Source organism: Oncorhynchus keta, chromosome 28 (genome assembly GCF_023373465.1).
Source record: "Oncorhynchus keta strain PuntledgeMale-10-30-2019 chromosome 28, Oket_V2, whole genome shotgun sequence".
NCBI lineage: Eukaryota > Metazoa > Chordata > Actinopteri > Salmoniformes > Salmonidae > Oncorhynchus > Oncorhynchus keta.
The window spans coordinates 33,942,937-33,965,848 of record NC_068448.1 but is presented as its reverse complement, the minus strand read 5'-3'; the positions used below and the strand labels follow the sequence as shown (position 1 = coordinate 33,965,848).

Below are 22,912 nucleotides of genomic sequence, written 5' to 3'. Positions count from 1 at the left end.
TCCGCCCCGGGGACGACTGTACTCTGTCGGGTCCGGAGACCAAGGCTATGAGACCTACATTGAGGACTCTCTAGCTGCTGGGTTCATCCATCCATCCTTCTGTCTCCCCTGCCGGCGCAGGATTCTTCTTTGTTGAGAAGGACAAAATCCTGCGCCCGTGCATCGACTACCTGGGTCTGAACGATATCACGGTGAAGAACCGCTACCTCTCATCTCCTCAGCCTTTGCTCCAGGGGGCCACCGTGTTCTCCAAGCTATCATCTGGTGCGGATACGGGAAGGGGACGAGTGGAAGACTGCCTTCAATATGGCCAACGATCACTATGAGTATCTGATCATGCCATTTGGCCTTACCAACGCCCCTGCTGTGTTCCAGGCTCTGGTTAATGATGTTCTCCATGACATGTTGAACCGGTTTCGTCTTCATCTACCTGAATGACATCTTCTCCCGCGCCACCCAAGAACATGTGCTCCACATCTGACAGATTCTCCAATACCTCCTGGAGAACCAGCTTTTTGTAAAAGCAGAGAAGTGCGAATTCCATCGCTCCATCATCCCCTTTCTCAGTTACATCATTGCTGCAGGGAGTGTACCATCTGATGCCGGGAAGGTGAGAGCGGTGGTGGATTGGTCCAAGCCTAGCTCCAGAGAATAGCTGCAACGTTTCCTGGGATTCGCCAACTTTCGGCTAGGAACAATGTAGAAAATAGTACAAATAAAGAAAAGCCCTGGAATGAGTAGGTGTGTCCAAATGTTTGACTGGTACTGTACATACATACCCCACCAGACACACCAATATGGATTTCTTCACGATACACAAACCAAAAGCAGATTCAATGCATCGCTCAGTTATGTATAGGGCCATGTCATAATGGAATTCTCTGCCACCAGAGGTTACTCAGGGAAAAAGCAAGTTTAGCTTAAAAAAAAACAAATATTCTTTCACAACGGTACTGTACATAAGAATAGTGGGTAAAAAGTGTTTTTCTTGTCTCTGGGTATCTTTCCAATATATAACTCTAATTATAAATATAATATGTTGTTCTTGTCAAGAACTGTTTTGTACTTGATCATTGGTTGTACATTTTATGTGGACCCCAGGAAGAGTAGCTGCTGCATGTGCAGGACTTAATGTGGATACTTATAATTTAAACACAAAACATTTACACTGAGCGGAGAAATACATTTTAAACAACGTTTTTCTGCTGTTTGAATTCTCATTCACTCAATTGGATCAAAATGACACGGAGAAAGATGTCATCACGCTCCATCATCCGATTGTGATGTTAGATTCAGCTAAATGGCGAGTTTTCCCCATTCATTTGCTTAAAATGAGTGCCCATTACTTCTATGAAGTCTATATGCATTACAATGTTATTTTAATACATTTCTCTTGTGGTTTGACGAAATGGTTTAGGATAACATACATGCTTTGCTGACAGAGAGTTGCCTCCACTTGGTTTGAACACGTTTTGACAATGAAAAAAGAACAGTAAATTCAGGTAGAACAGTGTGACTTTAACACGTTCGAGCAAGGTGGTCCAAAGAGTTTATTTTGAATACAGTAGAGCGCAACAAACTCGAGCTTTGCACACTAGCGACATCTGTTGGACAAAAATAAGCATGACGTGTAAAGATAATATTTAGGTCGTTCCCTCTGATGTGTCCCTTTGATGTTTTAAGTAGACATTGTGCACCAATATTGCACTTTAAAAGCCTGTTATATTAAATTAAGTGTATTTTAATATAAACCACATGGATAATTCAATAAATCAGATTTTTTTTACATGAATAAAGGCTTGCTAAACTGCCAAAATTCACCATTTTGACATGTCCCTCTGTCAACCGTGTCACTTCTCGGAAGATTTCAACCCACTTCATCCAAAAACGCATCCAAGTTTCACCGTCATTGTAAAGCCCTTAGTTATTTTGTTACTTTGACAAAAGTAATTTCTGAAGAATATTATTTATTTCATGTGATTAGTGATTCGTCCGTCTGTCCCTCATTTGAAGGTCAAACCTGTTACGTGAACTAAACTCTTGTTTTAAAATGGTTAAAGTATTTGTTTTAAAATATTCAAATCAGTGTAAAAGCAGGTGAGCTGGATTTATTATTTTGGGCAATTATCTGGTGTTTTGTGGTTCTTGTGAAACGTGCATTCAATTGCCACCCTCTGTTCCACACAACAAGCTCTATTCCCCTGTCACAAGGGGATTCATATCTGATTTAAGATTAAATCATCAACCCTGTTACTTTATTTGATACTTATTAGGCACTTACTATAGTATTTTTTAATTTTTATGTAACCTCTTGAGCTAGGAAAACATGTTTTTATGAAGTTGAACATGCTATTCATGACAATGTTAAAAATGTACCAAGTTACACTTCCCAAAAGGCACCGAATTGATGGAACGACCCAGTTGTCAACATTTTGTCAGCTCAAGAGGGAAAGGGCAGGAGGAGCAGGAAGAAAATACAAGGGGAAACATGAATTTATGTAACTGTAGCACCCAAGTATCTTGTGTAGCACATTTGTATCACTTTCTACAAAGAACAACATGGAAGTAAATGAAGAAAAAAAAAAGGTTCACTTGACATTTTAATAAACATTGAAACAATTATATCGGACTGCAGTACACGGAAGCGTCACACAAAAAGCCAATGCATTTGATCACATATGATATTTACAGTATATAGGTATATACATACTGTGTTTCTCTTGGAGGAATACTGAAATACTTTCCCTCTCTCCATTTTCTCTCATTCATGAGTCCCATTGCTGAAGGGTAAAGGGATGATTGAAATGACATACAGTATTTACAGTAAGCACAATAACACAGACATACAATATACTGTATATGCTAATCATTCTTCTTCAATGAAATGCTGTCTGAAACCTTGCGACTCAACTGAGTGAGTGTATTCAAAGACACAAGAGCACTTTAGGGTCCCGTTTCAAAATCATCATCATCATCACAGTATATATTCGTTAAATACTGATTTACATTGTTGAATGGATACGATTTCAATTCTGTAATTGTAGGTATACTAACGGGATAGCGAGAGGAAAAAACAGACTCGGACACAATGACAAATGTAAGTAACGCAGTTCATTTGATAAGTTTGTCTGTTCATTCCTTATTTATCCTGCATTTATCTACCATTCTCTCTTTCCCTCACTGAGCTCTTTTTATGATTCAATTAAGGGGGAGGTTAGACCTAGCAGTCCAACCATTTGATTGATGCTACCATACCACATTGTCCAGCAATGTGCAAAAACTGCTTACCCTCTCCCACCCTATGACGAGGCACCTTGGAATCATTGTGTGTCCCCATCCAATGCCCATGACTGGATTTCACCTGTGTTTTGAGGGGTCAAGAGTGTTTTAAGAGTCAATGGCTGCATTACGATTCTCTATCCCACTGAATACAGATGTCAATTCAACGTCTTCCACGATGGTTCAAACCTAATTTCATCGAAATCATGTAGAAACAACATTGAGTCAACCAGCGTGTTCCCAGTGGGTACCCTTCTCCAGCAATATTCACTCAATCACTCCTCGATTAACAGCCTTGGATTGGTGCAAGCATGGCTGGAAGAGTTTACACCATATTCCTCACACCAGTTGATTCCTTTTCAAGCTATTAGGGGCGAGTGCACGATTGCACACGTCGGTAGAAGGGTAGAGAATCGGAATGTAGCCAATCTGTAACTGACTCTAGCCCAGTGGTCATTTAGTGAACAGGATAACAGGCCACTTTCTTTTTGCAAGAGACAGGCCAAATGAATCTGAAACTGAAGTCAAGCTGTAGTATTCTTGTTCACCAGCCAAATTCACCTGGTACAAGAGACTTCTTAAGTCCTAAATCCACAGCATTTCACTTAAATTTACAGTACCTTCAGAAAGTATTCACACCCCTTGACAATTCCCACATTCTGTTGTGATACAGCCTGAATTTAAAATGAATTTAATTGAGATTTTTGTGTTACTGGCCTACACACGATACCAAAGTGCAATTAGGTTTTCAAAAGCTGAAATGTCTTGAGTCAATATGTATTCAACCCCATTGTTATGACAAGGCTAAATAAGTTCAGGAGTAAAAATGTGCTTAAGTCATATAATAAGTTGCATGGACACATTGTGTGCAATAATAGTGTTTGACATGATTTTTGAATGACTACCACATCCCTATACCCACACATCTGTAAGGTCCCTTAGTTAAGCAGTGAATCTCAAACAAGGCCCAGGGAGGTTTTCCCAATTCATCACAGAGGACACCTATTGGTAGATGGGACATTTTTCTGAAAGCAGACAATGAATATCCCTTTGAGCACGGTGAAGTTTTTAATTATACTTTGGATGGTGCATCAATACACCCAGTCACTACAAAAATACAGGCGTCCTTCCTAACTCAGTTGCTGGAGAGGAAGGAAACCGCTCAGGGATTTCACCATGAGGCCAATGGTGACTTTAAAACCATTACAGAGTTTAATGGCTGTGATAATAGAAAACGGAGGCTGGATCAATTACATTGTGCTTACTACACAATAATAATCTAAGTGAAGAGAAGGAAGCCTGTACAGACAAAAATATTCCAAAACATGCATCCCATTTGCAACAAGGCACTAAAGTAATACTGCAAAAAAAATGTGGCAAAGCAATTCAGTTTTTGTCCTGAAAACAAAGTACTATATTTGGGGCAAATCCAATACAACACATTACTGAGTACCACTCTCCATATTTTCAAGCATAGTGGTGGCTGCATCATGTTGTGGGTATGCTTGTAATTGTTAAGGACTGGGGAGTTTTGCCAGTTTAAAAATAAGAAACAGAATGGAGCTAAGCACAGGAATATCTGGTTCAGTCTGCTTTCCACCAGACACTGGGAGATTAATTCACCTTTCAGGAGGATAATAACCTAAAACACAAGGTGAAATCTACACTGGAGTTGCTTACCAAGAAGACAGTGAATTTGGCAGAGTTATAGTTTTGAAAATCTATGGCAGTAACAATGATAGTGGGCAAATGTTGCACAATCCAGGTGTGGAAAGCTCTTAGAGACTTACCCAGAAAGACTCACAATTGCTGCCAAATGTGAGTCTACAAAGTATTGACTCAGGGGTGTGAATACTAATGTAAATGAGATATTTCTGTATTTCATTTTCAATACATTTGCAAACAGTTCTAAAAACATGTGTTCACTCTGTCATTGTCGGGTATTGTGTGTAGAATGGGTGAGACAAAAATCTATAGACTTCATTTTGAATTCAGGCTGTAACACAAAATGTGGAATACGTCAATGGGTGAACACTTTCTGAAGGCCTTGTAGATTATAATGTGGTACATTAGGCGCATATTTCGACCACAGTGGTCGAAACACCCGCCAACAGGTACAGTAAATGAGACACAAACCCATTTGACCTTCCAGTAACGTACAAAAGGAAATAGGGGTTATTCGGAAATTAAAAAAAGAAGAAACAGGGACCCTGAGGACTTGGTACCATGGACTTTCTAACAGGACAGTCCTGATGAACGCTAACACACACGTGCGCTATCACACATAGGCGCATGCACTCACACACGCACAGACACGCACGCACACGCACACACACACTCAGAAAAAAACACAGAGATAGCGAGAACAAAAGAACTGTAGACACCACAACAATACCAGATAGGGATTAACAGGAAATACATACATAACATTGGCCAGCACCACCATTTTTTCATGATCACAGAGTTAAGAAAGTGGCGAAGTACTAAACACAAAACTTGTTACACTGGAAGATTTTTGTTCTCATCAAACCATTGAATGTTAAAGCAAGTTACATAGATTTCAAATAGAAATTTAAGTGTGCAATGCAAATACTATGAGAAATAATTTCAAAGGTCTCCCGAGTGGCTACACTAAAGACCCGGATTCGATCCCAGGCTGTGTCGCAGCCGTCCGCGACTGGGAGACCCATGAGGCGGCGCACAACTGGCCCAGTGTTGTCCGGGTTAGGGGAGGGCTTGGCTGGCCCGGGATGTTCTTGTCCCATCGCACTCTTGCGACTCCTTGTGGCGGGCCGGGCACATGCACGCTGACTTTGGTTGTCAGTTGTATGAGGTTTCCTCCGACACATTGGTGTGGCTGGCTTCCGGGTTAAGCGAGCAGTGTGTCAAGAAGCAGTGCGGCTTGGCATGGTCATGTTTCGGAGGACGCATGGCTCTCAAACTTCGCCTCTCCCGAGTCCGTACGGGAGTTGCAGCGATGGGACAAGACTAACTACCAATTGGATATCACGAAATTGGGGAAAAAAAGGGGTAAAAAGTACAAAATATTTTTTGGGAATTTTGAATTTAAAAAAAATTCAGCTGTGCTTGATTAAGACTTTTTTAACCAATAGAAACATCTCAAAAGTGCAAACCCCATTAATCTCGCACTCAAGGCGGGAAAGATTTCAAATAGCATTTGAACCCAGGTGTGGTACAATGTGATTTCTCCTCTGTCAACATACGGTCACTTCTCTCTGCAATATAAACCTACACCAACAAGATGGCATCTGAGTCAGTCAAAGAGATAGGCCACCGCACCCCAATGTCATTCCCTTATTAGCGTGAGCATTCTTATCTAGTCTACCCCTATTGTCACATTCCTAACTACCTGTATTTCTTGGAAGTGGCGCAAATATAATTCTGTGGATTTCTTATCACTTCTGCCAGATAGGGGAGTGGTGCTACGGGGAGGAAAAGTCACAATACTTTGTGGACTAATTGGCATGACGCCGGTTGTTTGTTCCGACGTATAATGGCACTATCTTTTTCATCCACGCCCAGTCCTTTCAGTTCAGTGGCAGGTGGACGTGTCTTGAAAAAAAGCTGTCGGAAAACACAAAACGCTACTTTCCACTTTGAGTCTTCAGTGGAAAGAAACGAGAATCGAAGCATTAAACCAAAAACTTCACCATTGCTTGTCACAATTTATGGCAACTTCTAAACCTGTTGGCACTTGGAACATTGAGACGAGACCGTTCCAAATGTCATTTTTTCCCCGACAAAATGACCATAACTTGTCCAGTGGTAAACGTAGACTAGTCTCCCTCTACATTTGATTGTCTTCAAAGTCACTCTACACTCTTGTATAAAAAGACCAAAATCAGGTGATTGACACTCCTCTTCTGTAATGTCTCTCTTTCTCCAAAGGGCATGTGGCCGGTCCCAATCCTCTTCCACTCTTCTGATCCTCTTTCCCTATCCTTCTTTCTTCCTCTCCTTGGGGCAGTTCTAAACGATGGAGTCCCAGTCAAAGTCATCCTGGATGTCTTCGGTAGGCAGCCTCCTCATCTGGTAGTGCCCAGGCGGCATCATGTGCTGCTGGTTCATCTGGCCATGGTGCCCTGAAGATGGAGGTAAAAGTGTAAGGCAGCTGTACGCAGACATATAAACAGTACTATTATTTTAGCAGGATCCCCATTAGCTATTACCAAGACTCTTCCTGGGGTCCAAAATGACATCAAACAAAACATTGTGCATTATACAAATGCACCATTATTACATTACAATATTATATGACATTACTAAGAATAATGTACACACACACACACACACACACACACACACACACACACACACACACACACACACACACACACACACACACACACACACACACACACACACACACACACACACGAGGGGGTGAGTAGTTAGCATTAGTACCTGTCATCGTGGAGCCTGCGGTGGTCATGGGGGTCATGTGGGGGTAACCCGGGGGTCCCATCATTGAAGACATGTTCTGTCTGGAGTCCATATACGGATTACCTACAGGAGATGAAGACAACCAACAGGAAGCAACAGTCATTCAGTTACCTACACTAACTCTTTTGACTCATCACACACAGATGCTCCCATTTATCATCTGTCCTGTTACATACAGTATAGTGCCTTAGGAAAGTATTCAGACCCCTTTACATTTTGTTACGTTACAGCCTTATTTTAAAATGGATTCAATAAATAAAAAATCCTCAGCAATCTGCACACAATACCCCATCATGACAAAGTGAAAACAGGATTTTAGAAATATTTACATAAGTATTCAGACCCTTGCTTTGAGACTGGAAATAGAGCTCAGGTGCATCCTGTTTCCATTGATCATCCTTGAGATGTTTCTACAACTCAAACGTTTTCTGTAAGTCTTCACAAGGTTTTCACACACTGTTGCTGATATTTTGGCCCATTCCTCCATGCAGATCTCCTCTAGAGCAGTGATGTTTTGGGGCTGTTGCTGGGCAACACGGACTTTCAACTCCCTCCAAAGATTTTCTATGGGGTTGAGATCTGGAGACTGGCTAGGCCACTTCAGGACCTTGAAATGCTTCTTACGAAGCCACTCCTTTGTTGCCCGGGCGGTGTGTTTGGGATCATTGTCATGCTGAAAGACCTAGTCACGTTTCATCTTCAATGCCCTTGCTGATGGAAGGAGGTTTTCACTCAAAATCTCACGATACATAGCCCCATTCATTCTTTCCTTTACACGGATCAGTCGTCCTTGTCCCTTTGCATAAAAACAGCCCCAAAGCATGATGTTTCCACCCCCATGCTTCACAGTAGGTATGGTGTTCTTTGGATGCAACTCAGAATTCTTTGTCCTCCAAACAAGACAGGTTGAGTTTTTACCAAAAAGTTCTATTTTGGTTTCATCTGACCATATGACATTCTCCCAATCTTCTTCTGGATCATCCAAATGCTCTCTAGCAAACTTCAGACGGGCCTGGCCATGTACTGGCTTAAGCAGGGGGACACGTCTGGCACTGCAGGATTTGAGTCCCTGGCGGCGTAGTGTGTTACTGATGGTAGGCTTTGTTACTTTGGTCCCAGCTCTCTGCAGGTCATTCACTAGATCCCCCCGTGTGGTTCTGTAATTTTTTCTCACCGTTCTTGTGATCATTTTGACCCCACGGGGTGAGATCTTGTGTGGAGCCCCAGATCGAGGGAGATTATCAGTGGTCTTGTATGTCTTCCATTTCCTAATAATTGCTCCCACAGTTGATTTCTTCAAACCAAGCTGCTTACCTATTGCAGATTCAGTCTTCCTAGCCTGGTGCAGGTCTACAATTTTGTTTCTGGTGTCCTTTGACAGCTCTTTGGTCTTGGCCATAGTGGAGTTTGGAGTGTGACTGTTTGAGGTTGTGGACAGGTGTCTTTCATACTGATAACAAGTTCAAACAGGTGCCATTAATACATGTAACGAGTGGAGGAGCCTCTTAAAGAAGAAGTTACAGGTCTGTGAGAGCCAGAAATCTTGTTTGTTTCTAGGTGACCAAATACTTATTTTCCACCATAATTTGCAAATAAATTCATTAAAAATCCTACAATGTGATTTTCTGGATTTTTCCTCTCTCATTTTGTCTGTCATAGTTGAAGTGTACCTATGATGAAAATTACAGGCCTCTCATCTTTTTAAGTGGGAGAACTTGCACAATTGGTGGCTGACTAAATACTTTTTTGCCCCACTGTATATAATGTCCCACAGTCCATCATTCTTAAATGGAAGAGGTTTGGAACCACAAAGACTCTTCCTAGAGCAGGCCGCCAGACCAAACTGAGCAATCGGGCGAGAAGGGCCTTGGTTAGGGACGTGACCAAGAACCTGATGGTTACTCTGACAGAGCTTCAGAGTTCCTCTGTGGAGATGGGAAAACCATCCAGATGGACAACCATCTCTGCAGCACTCCACCGATCAGGCCTTTATGGTAGAGTGGCCAGACAAAAGCAAACACCCCTCTCCTTAATAAAAGGCACATTACAGCCCACTTGGGAGTTTGCCAAAAGGCACCTAAAGGACTCTCAGACCATGAGAAACCAGATTCTCTTGTCTGATGAAACCAAGATTGACCTATTTGGCATGAATGCCAAGCGTCACGTTTGGAGGAAACCTGGCACCATCCCTACAGTGAAGCATGGTGGTGGCAGCATCATGCTGTGGGGATGTTTTTCAGTGGCAGGAGACTAGTCAGGATTGAGGCAAAGATGAATAGAGCAAAGGTAGCCTAGTGGTTAGAGAGTTGGACTAGTAACTGAAAGGTTGCAAGATTGAATCCCCGAGCTGAAAAGGTAAAAGTCTGTCGTTCTGCCCCTGAACAAGGCAGTTAACCCACTGTTCCTAAGCAGTCATTGAAAATAAGAATTTGTTCTTAACAGACTTGCCTAGTGAAATAAAGGTCAAATAAATCAAATTTAAAAAAGGCTGAGAGATCCTTGATGAAAACCTGTTCCAGAGGGCTCAGGACCTCTGGAGCAGAGATTCACCTTCCAACAGCAGAACGACCTTCAGCACACAGCCAAGACAATGCAGGAGTGGCTTTGGGACAAGTCTCTGAATGTCCTTGAGTGGCCCAGCCAGAGCCTGGAATTGAACACCAATCTAATATATCTGGAGAGATCTGAAAATAGCTGTGCAGCAATGCTCCCCATCCAACCTGAAAGAGCTTGAGGATGTGCAGAGAAGAATGGGAGAAACTCCCCAAATACAGGTGTGCCAAGCTTGTAACGTCATACCCAGGAAGAATCTATGCTGTAATTGCTGCCAAAGGTGCTTTAATAAAGTACTGAGTAAAGGGTCGGAATACTTGTGTAAATGTGATATCAGTTTTACATTTTTTTATACATTTGCAAAAATGTAAAAAAAAAAAAAGGTTTTTGCTTTGTCATTATGGTGTATTGTGTGTAGATTATTGATGGGGAATGAACTATTTAATACATTTTAGATTAAGGCTGTAATGTAACTAAATGTGGAAAAAGTCAAGGGTCTGAATACTTTCCGAAGGCACTGTATCTACCTTAATTACCTCGTACCCCTGCAGATCGACTCGGTACTGGTACCCTGTGTATATAGCCAAGTTATTGTTACTCATGGTGTATTTATTCCTTGTGTTATTATATTTTTCTTTTATTTCTCTTTTTTTCCTCTCTGCATTGTTGGAAGCAAGCATTTCACTGTTAGATGACACCTGTTGTTTACAAAGCATGTGACAAATAACATTTGAATTGAACTGCACTGATCTATAGCCTACCTGATTAGATCAGTAAAGGAAGTTTCGCTTAAATCAATCAAACCCTTTCAGATCTACATGGGAGGCACGGTAGAGACTGCGCTTAGGCACAGACCTAGGATCAGGATTCCATCCATCCTCGAAGCCTAAGCATAACCATTGTTAACAACTGACTTTAGACCAGTATCTAGAGGGGCATCCTACTGGCCACTGACCTGTGTTGATGTGCTGACTGGGCTTGCTGGTGTGCATGGGGCCGTGACAGGCAGACGGGGGTGGCTGTGGTTGCAATGGGCCTTGTGGTGGGATGACCCCAGTGCGGGTGAAGAACTGGTTGATGGAGGAGCACAGGTCGGCTATCTGGGCCGGGTCCAGGGACCAGTTGTTCAGCTCCGCCTGCCTCATGCTTTCCTTTAGTCCTGTCAGACACACACAGACGGGGTCATTTTAGTTTCACTAGTCCTAGGTGCCTTCCTCTTGTTCTAGTCTTCTTTTCCCTTACCTGCACTGGTCTGAAAACTGGTGTTGCAAAATTATGGTAACTTTCCGAGAAGATTTCAAGAAACAGGAGGGAAAAAGCAGGAAATTCAAACATACTCCAGCTGGAATTTCTGGAAAACCTGGGAATTTGGGGAAAGTTAACGTAATTTTGCAACCCTACTGAAAACACAAGATTGATGAAAGCAGTATGCTAATTAGGGTAGAAGGAGGATTGGGTTCCACCATTGCTGCTCGACTGTGAAGGAGGTCAAGTGCTGTGGGGGCGAGTTGCATCTAAACATTCAGCACTGTCATCAATCATAAATAGATGTGCAGCTTTGTGTAATGACCCTGATAAGAGTGCTCTACAGTCAGGGATAATTAGATTATTCACACTGAGGCAGTGGCCAAGCAGGCCAGAGACTAGGGCTGCAGTTACCGCTGCAACCTTGTTCCCTACGTTGTCCACTACTTTTGACTAGGGGCCTCTGGTCAAAAAGTAGTGCACTACATTGGGAATAAGGTGCCATTTCAGATGCATATAGTGCACTTCATTGGTAATAGGGTGCCATTTCATATGCATCCTAGGATAGGCCTTTTCTACCCCGGAAACTATCATTGACATTGGGCTACATCCATGTAACAGATGCTCTGTATCCAAAGTGACTTACAACTAACACATAGGGCCTAACATATTGTGATGTCACTTTTGCATACAAAACATTAAGAACACCCTTCCTAATATTGAATTGCATCCTCCACAGGAATGCTGGCCTATGTTGACTCCAATGCTTCCCACAGTTGTTGTCAATTTGGCTGGATGTCCTTTGGGTGTTGGCCCATTCTTGATAGACACAGGAAACTATTGATAGTTGAAAAACCAAGAAACGTTGCGGCTCTTGACACAAACCGGTGAGCCTGGCACCTACTACCAGACCCTGTTCAAAAGCACGTACATCTTTTGTCTTGCCCATTCCCCCTCTGAATGGCACACGTACACAATCCATGTCTCAATTATCTCACGGCTTAAAAATCCTTCTTTAACCGGTCTCCTCCCCTTCATCTACACTGATTGAAGTGGACTTAACAGGTGACATTAAGGGGTCATAGCTTTCACCTGGATTCACCTGGTCATTCTATGTCATGAAAGAGTTTTGTGTCAAAGGGAGACTCGCGAGAAATTATTTGACGGTAAGTGACATTTTTGTACATTTCAGTATAATTTCCAAATGAATAACCTGCGCATAATGTAATAAGGCTACAATAAGGAGCTAGGAGATGATTGTGACATAAGGTTTTATAATAGCATTATATACGTGATGTTACCACCATTTCTTACATTTAGGACATGCTAGTCGGTGGTTTTGGCGGCCTAGAGGTTAGAGGGGTGGGCTTGCTACCAGAAGGTTTCCGGTTCAAATCCAGGAAAGAAAATCGGATGGGATTTGAGCCGACTACTAGTGTTGTAAGAAAGATAACCTCACCTGCTGTTGTGCAAGGAACAACACTGTTGTGGCTCCCACCTCTCCAACCTAATGTGTATGTGTGCGTGTAATCACTGGTTTGGTCCGTATTCCTTCTTCTTACCTTGGAATGGAGAGAGGTCCACGTCAGCCCAGTTGTAGCTGCCGGCGATGCGACAGCTCTCCTTCAGCCAGTCCAAGTTGGGGTACCAGTCGGCTGACAGACCTGCACAGACACACAGAAGTTTTCCCCCTAGACTTCTTCCTGGTGTAGCACCAGGGCCCCAAAACCAGTTGGGCATCTAATAATTCTATTGAAACAAACCTAAAAAACAATTATTTTAGGTAGGCGGAGTGGGCAATAGAGCGAGGCAGGGTCAGTGCTAGGGAGGAAGGCACAACTAAGTAACAGTAGTAGAAATGTTGGTCTTGTTAGCCCGGGAACACGATTAGGGAAACATTGACACAAGAGCACAGTGCTGCAATCAACAGAGTGACAGCCAAGCACCAACAGAAGTCATGTAGTTTGAGTAGGATGCAGTGACGCTTTTGACCACAAGATGTCATTTTTTTCACAGAGTAAATTCAAGTCACAGACGTTAGTGAAGAGGAATGATTTTCTGCCTTAAAACCACAAACGGCAACACATTTGAAGCTGTGGATCAAAGACAGGGGATTGCTTTCATTCATCCCAGGCGCTGTGGAGAGGGAAATAACCTAGATAATGCAGCGTCTATTTGTACAGGGCTTTTCTCTGAGCCTAGAGCCCAGTGCAGAGACACAGGAAAAACAAAGAGTAGCCCAGGCAAATGAGAGACCTCGGCGAGGTTCAGAAATGCCTGTCTCTATGAGTTTAAGTCTGCTTCACACGGTGTAACACGCTTTGAGGAGTAGTGGGAAAACAAACTACGTAGCTAATACAATGCAACCCATGAGTCCTTGCTGAGCATGTAGGGAGTAGTATTTATGGATAGCAGCTGAACCCGAGTCCTGCCTTAAGCTTCAGACACACCACCACAACGAATGGCTAAAAGCAGCGGGTGGCCGTTTGTTGTCGCCGCAGTGTGTTAAAGTGACCGCCTGCTGGGTGTCGCCGAGCGGTTGCTGTTTGTGCGGATTCAGCATGTGGAATCGTCGGGAAATTAACAGAAAATGACAGACGATATTCTAGTCAGAGGCACTCGGCCATCCATTGTTTAGGTGTGTTTTGTCTCAGACAGTACACTAGTGGGTCTTACCAGTGTTGGTGCAGGGCATCTGTGCTGGCTGGCCATTATGGCTCTGGAGGTGCTGTGACTGCTGCTGCCCACTGTTGGGGTGCTGGCGGTGTTGAGGGTGCTGTGAGTGCTGCCTGTGCTGAGTGTGTTGATGAGGTTGGTGTTGGTTGTGTGTGGCGTGGGGAGAGAGGTGCTGCGAGTGGGGCGGGTGGTGATTATGGCGGTGACCGTGGTTGTGTGCGTGTTGGTGGTTGTGGGCGTTGATGCCCCTGCTGCTGCCCCGGCCAGGGGAGTGCTGGTAGGAGCACAACGTCCGTGGCTGCTGGCTCGATTCGCTGGGCATACCCATGAGACCTGCAGTGCCAACCACAATCACAGACAGACAGGACAGGAAAGGTTAGAAGCACTACACATATGCCACTACAGTGCAGCATGTGACTGCTATTGATACAGAGATGTTTTCTCGTTAAAGAAATACTCACGCAAACCTGGAGGGATTTCATTCTAATGGGTTTGATGAATTTGACTCTCTTGATGCATGTGTGTTATTTAAACTGATATCTGCCTTACCACATCAGGAATCCTCACTGAAGCTCCGAGGGTGCATTTCAATAGTCTAAAGTGGCTTCCTCTACTCTCCTTGTGTCATTCACCTTCATTTGCACTGGCAGGCTTTCATCAGTCTTTCACAACACAGATGAAGGAAAGGAGACGGGAGAGGAGAAGCCACTTTAGTCTATTGAGATGCACCCTGACTGAGTCAGTCCATGTGGTTTAGACACGCTTTGGTTTTCTAGGGAGGGTGAGGAGCTTGGCTGCTTGGGTGACTCACAGCATTTCAGCCCCTCAAAGGCAATGACTACTGACGCCATTCCTTTGGTAGAAGCATTTAAAAAATATATATATTTTTTTCTTTATTTAACTAGGCAAGTCGGTTAAGAACAAATTCTTATTTACAATGATGGCCTACCCCGGCCAAACCCAGACGACTCTGGGCCAATTGTGCGCCACCCTATGAGACACCCAATCACAGCCAGATGTGATACAGCCTGGATTCGAACCAGGGACTGTAGTGACGCCTCTTGCACTGAGATGCAGTGCCTTAGACCGCTATGCCACTCGGGAGCCCCAAGCATGCAAGGCAGTGAGCTTCACTTTGCCTAGGCTGTGGGGGCCATAGAAATAGAATGGAACACATATTGTAGGATGGCATTTTCACAATGCAGGAGAGCACAGATTGGTGCAAAAAATACCTGTAAACATCACTATAATATGGCAGCGTGATTTAATTTCTAACTTTTAAATATACATATAACAATGTACGTTATATGGAGGCGATTATTTAACTAGTCTAGAGTTCCCTAAACTGAGCAAGGCATAAATAGTCGCCTTCTTAAATGAACGCACATTGAAATAAATAAAAAAAAATGGTACAGTATTCTATGCACAGATGTGGGGGTTTTGCATGACGAAAACTTTGCCCATACTGTATGGTGGGAGTACAAAAAACTGCCAACTCATAAAAGAGGTGTTGGGACCTCATACACTGTGGGATTAAGTGCTATGGTTACAGTGCCACTCCAGCCATTGTACACCTGCTAAAAAGCAGCAATCATAGCCATTGACTTTCAACGCCCTAGGCTTTGTCATTATTATTTATTCTCGTAGTGATGTATATTTCTTACGTTTTTATATTTCATTGTACACAATTCTGCTTGTTTGCTCCTCCTTGTACAATATTTTTTGAACAATAAAAAGAAACTGTCATTAAAGAATTGATTTCAAGCAGCAGACCGACAGAGCGCATCCATGTCTGGGGTTAAAGAAGGTGGATGGTATAACAAGCAGGAAGAGGCCCTGTTGACCCAATAGGAAGCTACAGGAAGCAATTAGCGAGAAGCTTCACAATCTAATTAGCAAGTATCAAAGCTAGTCACACAGCCGCTGCACTTTGCTCCAATCATGAGTGAAGACAATGTTTAGTTTTTTCTGAGAATTCCCCTTGATTGCCTGGCTCGTTTTGACTAAGTGACACAAAGATTTTAGATCTTTAGCACAATTGATTATTTGTTTAGGCGAGTTCAATAGAGGAATACAAAGAAATAATTGTATTACTGGTTAACGTAATTAACCATCCAAACTTTGGTGTAGGAGATCGCCATGATGTTGTGGTGTGTGCTTTTAGCTAACCAGTAAAATAATCAGTAGAAAAAGCATGTTTCATTCCCACTTGTGTTCCCCATGCAGCTCTTCCTCTGTTCTCTCATCAACCGGGTATGACGGTAGCTTGTTGTCTTTCAAATACTTCAGCTGTGTTCGATTTAGCTAGCCTGCTGCAAACCGCAGCGTGACTACAGGCAGGCTCAATCAAGTGCCCCAAAGTATTTTGATAGAAAACAAAACATTATATGAACCCAGGTCTGCATCAGAGTGCTTCTGCCCATGACTCACCATGCTGGCTGAAGGACTGCTCAAAGACAGACTTGTAGAGGCTGCGGAAGGAGGCACTGAGGTCCTCGAAGTCGGAGAAGAGGAGCTGCTTGTCCCCCTCGGCCACGTTGTACTGGGGCTGGGGAGGAGGAGGAAGTGGAGGGGGAGGATGCAGCTTTAAACTCAGAGACTGGGAGGAGGGTTCTGAGTGACTACTGACCTACAGAGAGAGAGAGAGGCAAAGGGTATTTTCATTACTTTGGTTAAGAAGGCTGGATGCTAACTTGAGGTATCCACACTGTGCCTGTTTAAGGCATCGGAGTAAACATTTTTTCTATATCCCTGTCTTCTGCTGGTCCTTCCTCCTTCTAAACCGAGAGCCCAGGCCGATTGTATCTATACTAAGCCAGCACCTCTTTCGGAGACCATGACAACCAACAACATTTTTTGCGTTACGAAAATTCTCATGTTAGGATTCTGCCCTAATTACCTTCAAGGCAATTTACTGAGGGAATAACACATAACACTACAGTGGTTTATACAATACAGTCATTCTACTTATATAAAGTCCATCATATACAGTGCCTTCAGAAAGTATTCATACCCCTTGACTTTTTCCACATTTTGTTGAATTATAGTCTGGATTAAATCATTTTTTTCTGTTGTTATTTTTAAAAATCACCCATATACAAACAATAACCCATAATGACATGTTTTTTGTAAATGTGTTGAAAATGAAATACAGAAATAACTTGTTTACATTATTCACACCCTTGACTCAATACTTTGTAGAAGCACCTTTAGCAGTGATTACAGCTGTGAGTCTTGAGGTGAGTCTCTAAGAGCATTCCACACCTGGATTGTGCAACATTTGCCCATTATTCTTGGCAAAATTCTTCAAGCTCTGTCAAATTGGTTGTGGATCATTGCTAGACAACCATTTTCAGGTCTTGCCATAGATTTTTGATTTAAGTCAAAACTGTAACTAGGCCATTCAGGAACATTCACTGTCTTCTTGGTAAGCAACTCCAGTGTAGATTTGGCCTTGTTTCTCAGGTTATTGTCCTGCAGAAAGGTTAATTCATCTCTCGGTGTCTGGTGGAAACAGACTGAACCAGGTTTTCCTGTCAGATTTTACTTGTGCTTAGCTTGATTCCATACATTTTTTATCCTGAAAAACTCCCCAGTCCTTAACGAATACAAGTATACCCATAACATGATGCTACCTCCACTATGCGAGAAAATATGGAAAGTTGTACTCAGTAATGTGTTGCATTGGATTTGCCCCAAACAGAACTTTATGTCCTAAATACAAAGTTTTAATTGCATTGCCATGTTCTTTGCAGACTTACTTTAGTGCCTTGTTGCAAACAGGATGCATGTTTTGGAATATTTTATTCTACCCAGGCTTCATTCTTTTCACTCTGTCAATTAAGTCAGTACTACGGAGTATCTACAACGTTGTTGATTCATCCTCAATGTTCTCCTATCACAGCCAGTAAACTCTAACTGTTTTAAAGTCACCATTGGCCTCATGGTAAAATACCTGAGTGGTTTCCTTCCTATCTGGCAACTGAGTTAGGATACACCATACAAAGTGTCTAACTTCACCATGATTAAAGGGATATTCAATGTCAGCTTTAAAAAAAATAGTTTTTATCTACCAATAGGTGCCCTTCTTTGCGAGGCATTGGAAAACCTCCCTGGTCTTTATGGTTGAATCTGTGTTTGAAATTCACTGCTCGATAGAGGAACCTTGTAGATACTTGTATGTGTGGTGTACAGATATGAGGTAGTCATTTAAAAAATCATGTCAAACACTATTATTGCACACAGAATGAGCACATACAACTTATTATGTGACTTGTTAAGCACATTTTTACTCCTGAACGTATTTAGACTTGCCATAACAAAGGGGTTGATTACTTATTGACTCAAGACATTTCAGCTTTTCATTTTTTATTAACATAATTCCACTAACATTCTGGGATATTACGTGTAGGCCAGTAGGAGATCTAGATGTAATCCATTTTAAATTCAGGCTATAACACAACAAAATGTGGACAAAGTCAAGAGGTGTAAATACTTTCTGAAGGCCCTGCATGTATAATATTTTCACCCTTTCACCATCCTAATTGTGGCTCTGCCATGTGCATTGGCCTCAAATATACAATTAGAAGTCCAATCGGCGTGGCACCTCCCTGAAGTTGATGCAACTGAAAGCGACACATTCATCCCTGCCGACGTGTCCTTTCTATCCAGCGATCTTGGCAGTGCTGGCACTTGAGACTTCAGCAGGAGACGCCAGGAGTAATCACCTTCAATGAGGAGGCGTCACCTGGGTGGACTAACGAAGCAGAACTAACCCTGATCCCACATGACTGGCCGTAAATTAGGTCTGGGGATTACCTATGGAACAAGGGATGAGGGGATGGGAGGAAAACAGAGGATGGCCTCGAGAAAAGATAGATTAATTTGATGAAATTGTGTTGACCTTTTGTATAATGCAGGTGCAGGGGGGGGGGGTGATTGATAAACAAATGGCAAAACAAATGGCAAACAGTTCATCCTCATCTACCCCAAAAATATGTCCAACTATAGGTAACTGACAAAAAAATGGAAACACTTGAGTAAATGAGGGGTAAAAAGTATATAAACTCAGCAAAAAAGGAAATGGCCCCTTTTCAGGACCCTGTCTTTCAAAGTTAATTGGTAAAAATCCAAATAACTTCACAGATCTTCATTGTAAAGGGATTAAACACCGTTTCCCATGAACCATGAACCATAAACAATTAATGAACATGCACCTGTGGAATGGTCGTTAAGACACTAACAGCTTACAGATGGTAGGCAATTAAGGTCACAGTTATGAAAACTTAGGACACTAAAAGAGGCCTTTCTCTACTGACTCTGAAAACAAAATAAAATGGTGTCTGCTCCTCTGCATGAACGTGCCTTAGGCATGCTGCAAGGAGGCATGAGGACTGCAGATGTGACCAGGGCAATAAATTGCAATGTCCGTACTGTGAGACAGAGCTACAGGGAGACAGGACGGACAGCTGATCGTCCTCGTAGTGGCAGACCACGTGTAACAACACCTGCACAGGATCGGTACATCCAAACATCACACCGGCGGGACAAGTACAGGATGGCAACAACAACTGCCCGGGTTACACCAGGAACGCATAATCCCTCCATCAGCGCTCAGACTGTCCGCAATAGGCTGAGAGATGCTGGACTGCGGGCTTGTAGGCATGTTGTAAGGCAGGTCCTCACCAGACATCACCGGCAACAACGCCACCTATGGGCACAAACCCACCGTCGCTGGACCAGACAGGACTTGCAAAAAGTGCTCTTCACTGACGAGTCGTGGTTTTGTCTCACCAGCGGTGATGGTCGGATTCCCGTTTATCGTCGGATTCGCGCTTATCGTTGAACGAATGAGGGTTACACCGAGGCCTGTACTCTGGAGCGGGATCGATATGGAAGTGGAGGGTCCGTCATGGTCTGGGGCGATGTGTCACAGCATCATCGGACTGAGCTTGTTGTCATTGCAGGAAATCTCAATGCTGTGCGTTACAGGGAAGGCATCCTCCTCCCTCATATGGTACCCTTCCTGCAGGCTCATCCTGACATGACCCACCAGCATGACAATGCCACCAGCCATACTGCTCATTCTGTGCGTGATTTCCTGCAAGACAGGAATGTCAGTGTTCTTCCATGGCCAGTGAAGAGCCCGGATCTCAATTTCATTGGATCGAAGGGTGAGGGCTAGGGCCATTCACCCCAGAAATGTCCGGGAACTTGCAGGTGCCTTGATGGAAGAGTGGGGTAACATCTCACAGCAAGAACTGGCAAATCTGGTGCAGTCCATGAGGAGGAGATGCACTGCAGTACTTAATTCAGCTGGTGGCCACACCAGATACTGACTGTTACGTTTGATTTTGATCCCCCCTTTGTTCAAGGACACATTATTCCAATTCTGTTAGTCACATGTCTGTGGAACTTATTTAGTTTATTTCTCAGTTGTTGAATCTTGTTATGTTCATACAAATATTTACACATGTTAAGTTTGCTGAAAATAAACGCAGTTGACAGTGAGAGGACGTTTCTTTTTTTGTTGAGTTTAGGTCCTTCCACGCAGGTTTGTTTCCGGAGTTACTTAAGCAATTAACATCCCACCGTGCTTAGGGTCATTTATAAAAATGCTGGGCAGGCCATTATTTTGTCTACCATGGCTACCACAGCCGTGACATGTGACATATGGTTTACATTGTTTTCATGCCCATCAAACCATTCAGTGACCACTCGTGTCCATTGTCATCCTATGGGGGATAGGATGACAATGGACACGAGTGGTCACTGAATGGTTTGATGGGCATGAAAACAATGTAAACCATATGTCACGGCTGTCTCAGTCACCAGATCTCAACCAAATTGAACACTTATTTGAGATTCTGGAGCGGCGCCTGAAAAAGCATTTTCTACCATCACAACAAAACATCAAATGACGGAATTTGTCATGGAAGAATGGTGTCACATCCTTCCAACAGAGTTCCAGACACTTGTAGAATCTATGCCAAAGTGCATTGAAGCCGTTCTGGCTCGTCGTTGCCAAAAACCCAATTAAGACTTATGTTGGTGTTTCCTTTATTTTAGCAGATACCTTTCTATGTCCATTTTAGCACTTTCTTCCGATGATACTAAAGCATAGAATTCAGTTAGGACCACATTGTCTACTCACAGTCACAGAGGCCCGTATTGGTTCCCACACTGCACCCACATTTGACCCATAGCACATAGTGGACTAAGTCTTTGGGGTTCTTTGCTTTGGCCGACACTACAGACCATGAAAAAGTAGACGCTACAACGCCACAGGAGTGCCTTGGTTTAAGTAAACCGTTTGTGGCAATCCTAGGTGCCCGGTAAGGATTAGGTTGAGAAAACAGGTGGTTTCTAGTTTCCACTGGAGAACAAACCAAATGCCCTGTGATGAACAGTAAGACACAGGCTCTTACAAAGCAAATGTTCCGTTTTGTTTCTACTCTACCCGTTAATTCCCCAAAGAAATAACCCTTTAGGTACGAATTTAACCCTCGCCTCAGTAGTGTGTTCATGCACACCACCCTACTCCAGGTATTTCCACAGTGTTTGTGGTAGACCTGGAATAGTTAAGGGGCTGTGTGTGAGTAGTGACTGTGTTACACAGCTGTGGCCTCAGACAAACAATAACACAGCCTCACATAATATATGCCATTTAGCAGACGCTTTTATCCAAAGCGACTTACAGTCATGTGTGCATACATTCTACGCATGGGTGGTCCCGGGAATCGAACCCACTACCCTGGCGTTACAAGCGCCATGCTCTACCAACTGAGCTACAGAAGGATCTAAAATAAGGACACGCGACAACGAGGTTCTAGCTCCAGCCTGTTTATTAACCTAACCCTCGCATGTCCTACATACAGTGGGGCAAAAAAAGGATTTAATCAGCCACCAATTGTGCAAGTTCTCCCACTTAAAAAGATGAGAGAGGCCTGTAATTTTCATCATAGGTATTTATTTGCAAATAAATTCATTTAAAAAATCCTACAATGTGATTTTCTGGATTTCTTTTCTCATTTAGTCTGTCATAGTTGAAGTGTACCTATGATGAAAATGACAGGCCTCTCATCTTTGTGGGAGAACTTGCACAATTGGTGGGACATTTAATTGGGGTGCTGGAGAGTGCATCTGCTGTGATCAGTGCCTTCCCTGGCACATACACCATCTTGTAGGTGAACCTCAGTAATCTGAGGCAGAAGTGCAGAACTATGGGAGGCAAGTCGTCCAGTGCTTTTGTCCCTAACAGAGCCAACAGTGGTTTGTGATCAGTATCTGCTGTAAACTGCAGGCCAATAAGGTATTGGCTGAGCCTTTCACATGCCCATGTGATAGCCAATGCCTCCTTCTCCAGCACTCTCTATGAGGCCAGATCTCCTTTGATTTTGTCAAACGCTACCTGTTGCATGTAACCCCATGACCAGTCATTCTCTTTGGCTAGTAAGACTCTCAGAGGTTTGGTTGTATCTGAGAACTGTGGGAGGAACTTACCCACATATGTGGCCATGCCTAAGAAGGTCCTGACTTCAGCCACATTCTGGGGTCTGGGCATATCTGTGATGGCGCTGATCTTCTCTGGGTCCAGCTCTATTCCAGCTGCACTGATTTTGTGTCCAAAGAACAAAACCTCTGATTGTGCAAAAATGCATTTTTCATTGAGTGTCGTCCGGCCAGTCTTCTGGGG

At 43.2% G+C, this 22,912-nt stretch overlaps 1 protein-coding gene across 1 annotated transcript in view; it reads right to left on the bottom strand.

Moving 5' to 3' along the window:
- Nucleotides 1-2,587: 2,587 nt before the first annotated feature.
- LOC118361079 (forkhead box protein J3-like) overlaps nucleotides 2,588-22,912 on the bottom strand; it is a 94,816-nt gene continuing 74,491 nt past the window's right edge. Inside the window, exons 8-13 of the mRNA XM_035740827.2 lie at nucleotides 16,648-16,846; nucleotides 14,218-14,550; nucleotides 13,104-13,205; nucleotides 11,252-11,455; nucleotides 7,705-7,806; nucleotides 2,588-7,382 (exon numbers count right to left, since the gene is read on the bottom strand). Coding sequence (XP_035596720.1) covers nucleotides 7,270-7,382; nucleotides 7,705-7,806; nucleotides 11,252-11,455; nucleotides 13,104-13,205; nucleotides 14,218-14,550; nucleotides 16,648-16,846 — 1,053 coding nt within the window. The 3' untranslated portion in view covers nucleotides 2,588-7,269. The remainder of the gene's footprint in view (nucleotides 7,383-7,704; nucleotides 7,807-11,251; nucleotides 11,456-13,103; nucleotides 13,206-14,217; nucleotides 14,551-16,647; nucleotides 16,847-22,912) is intronic.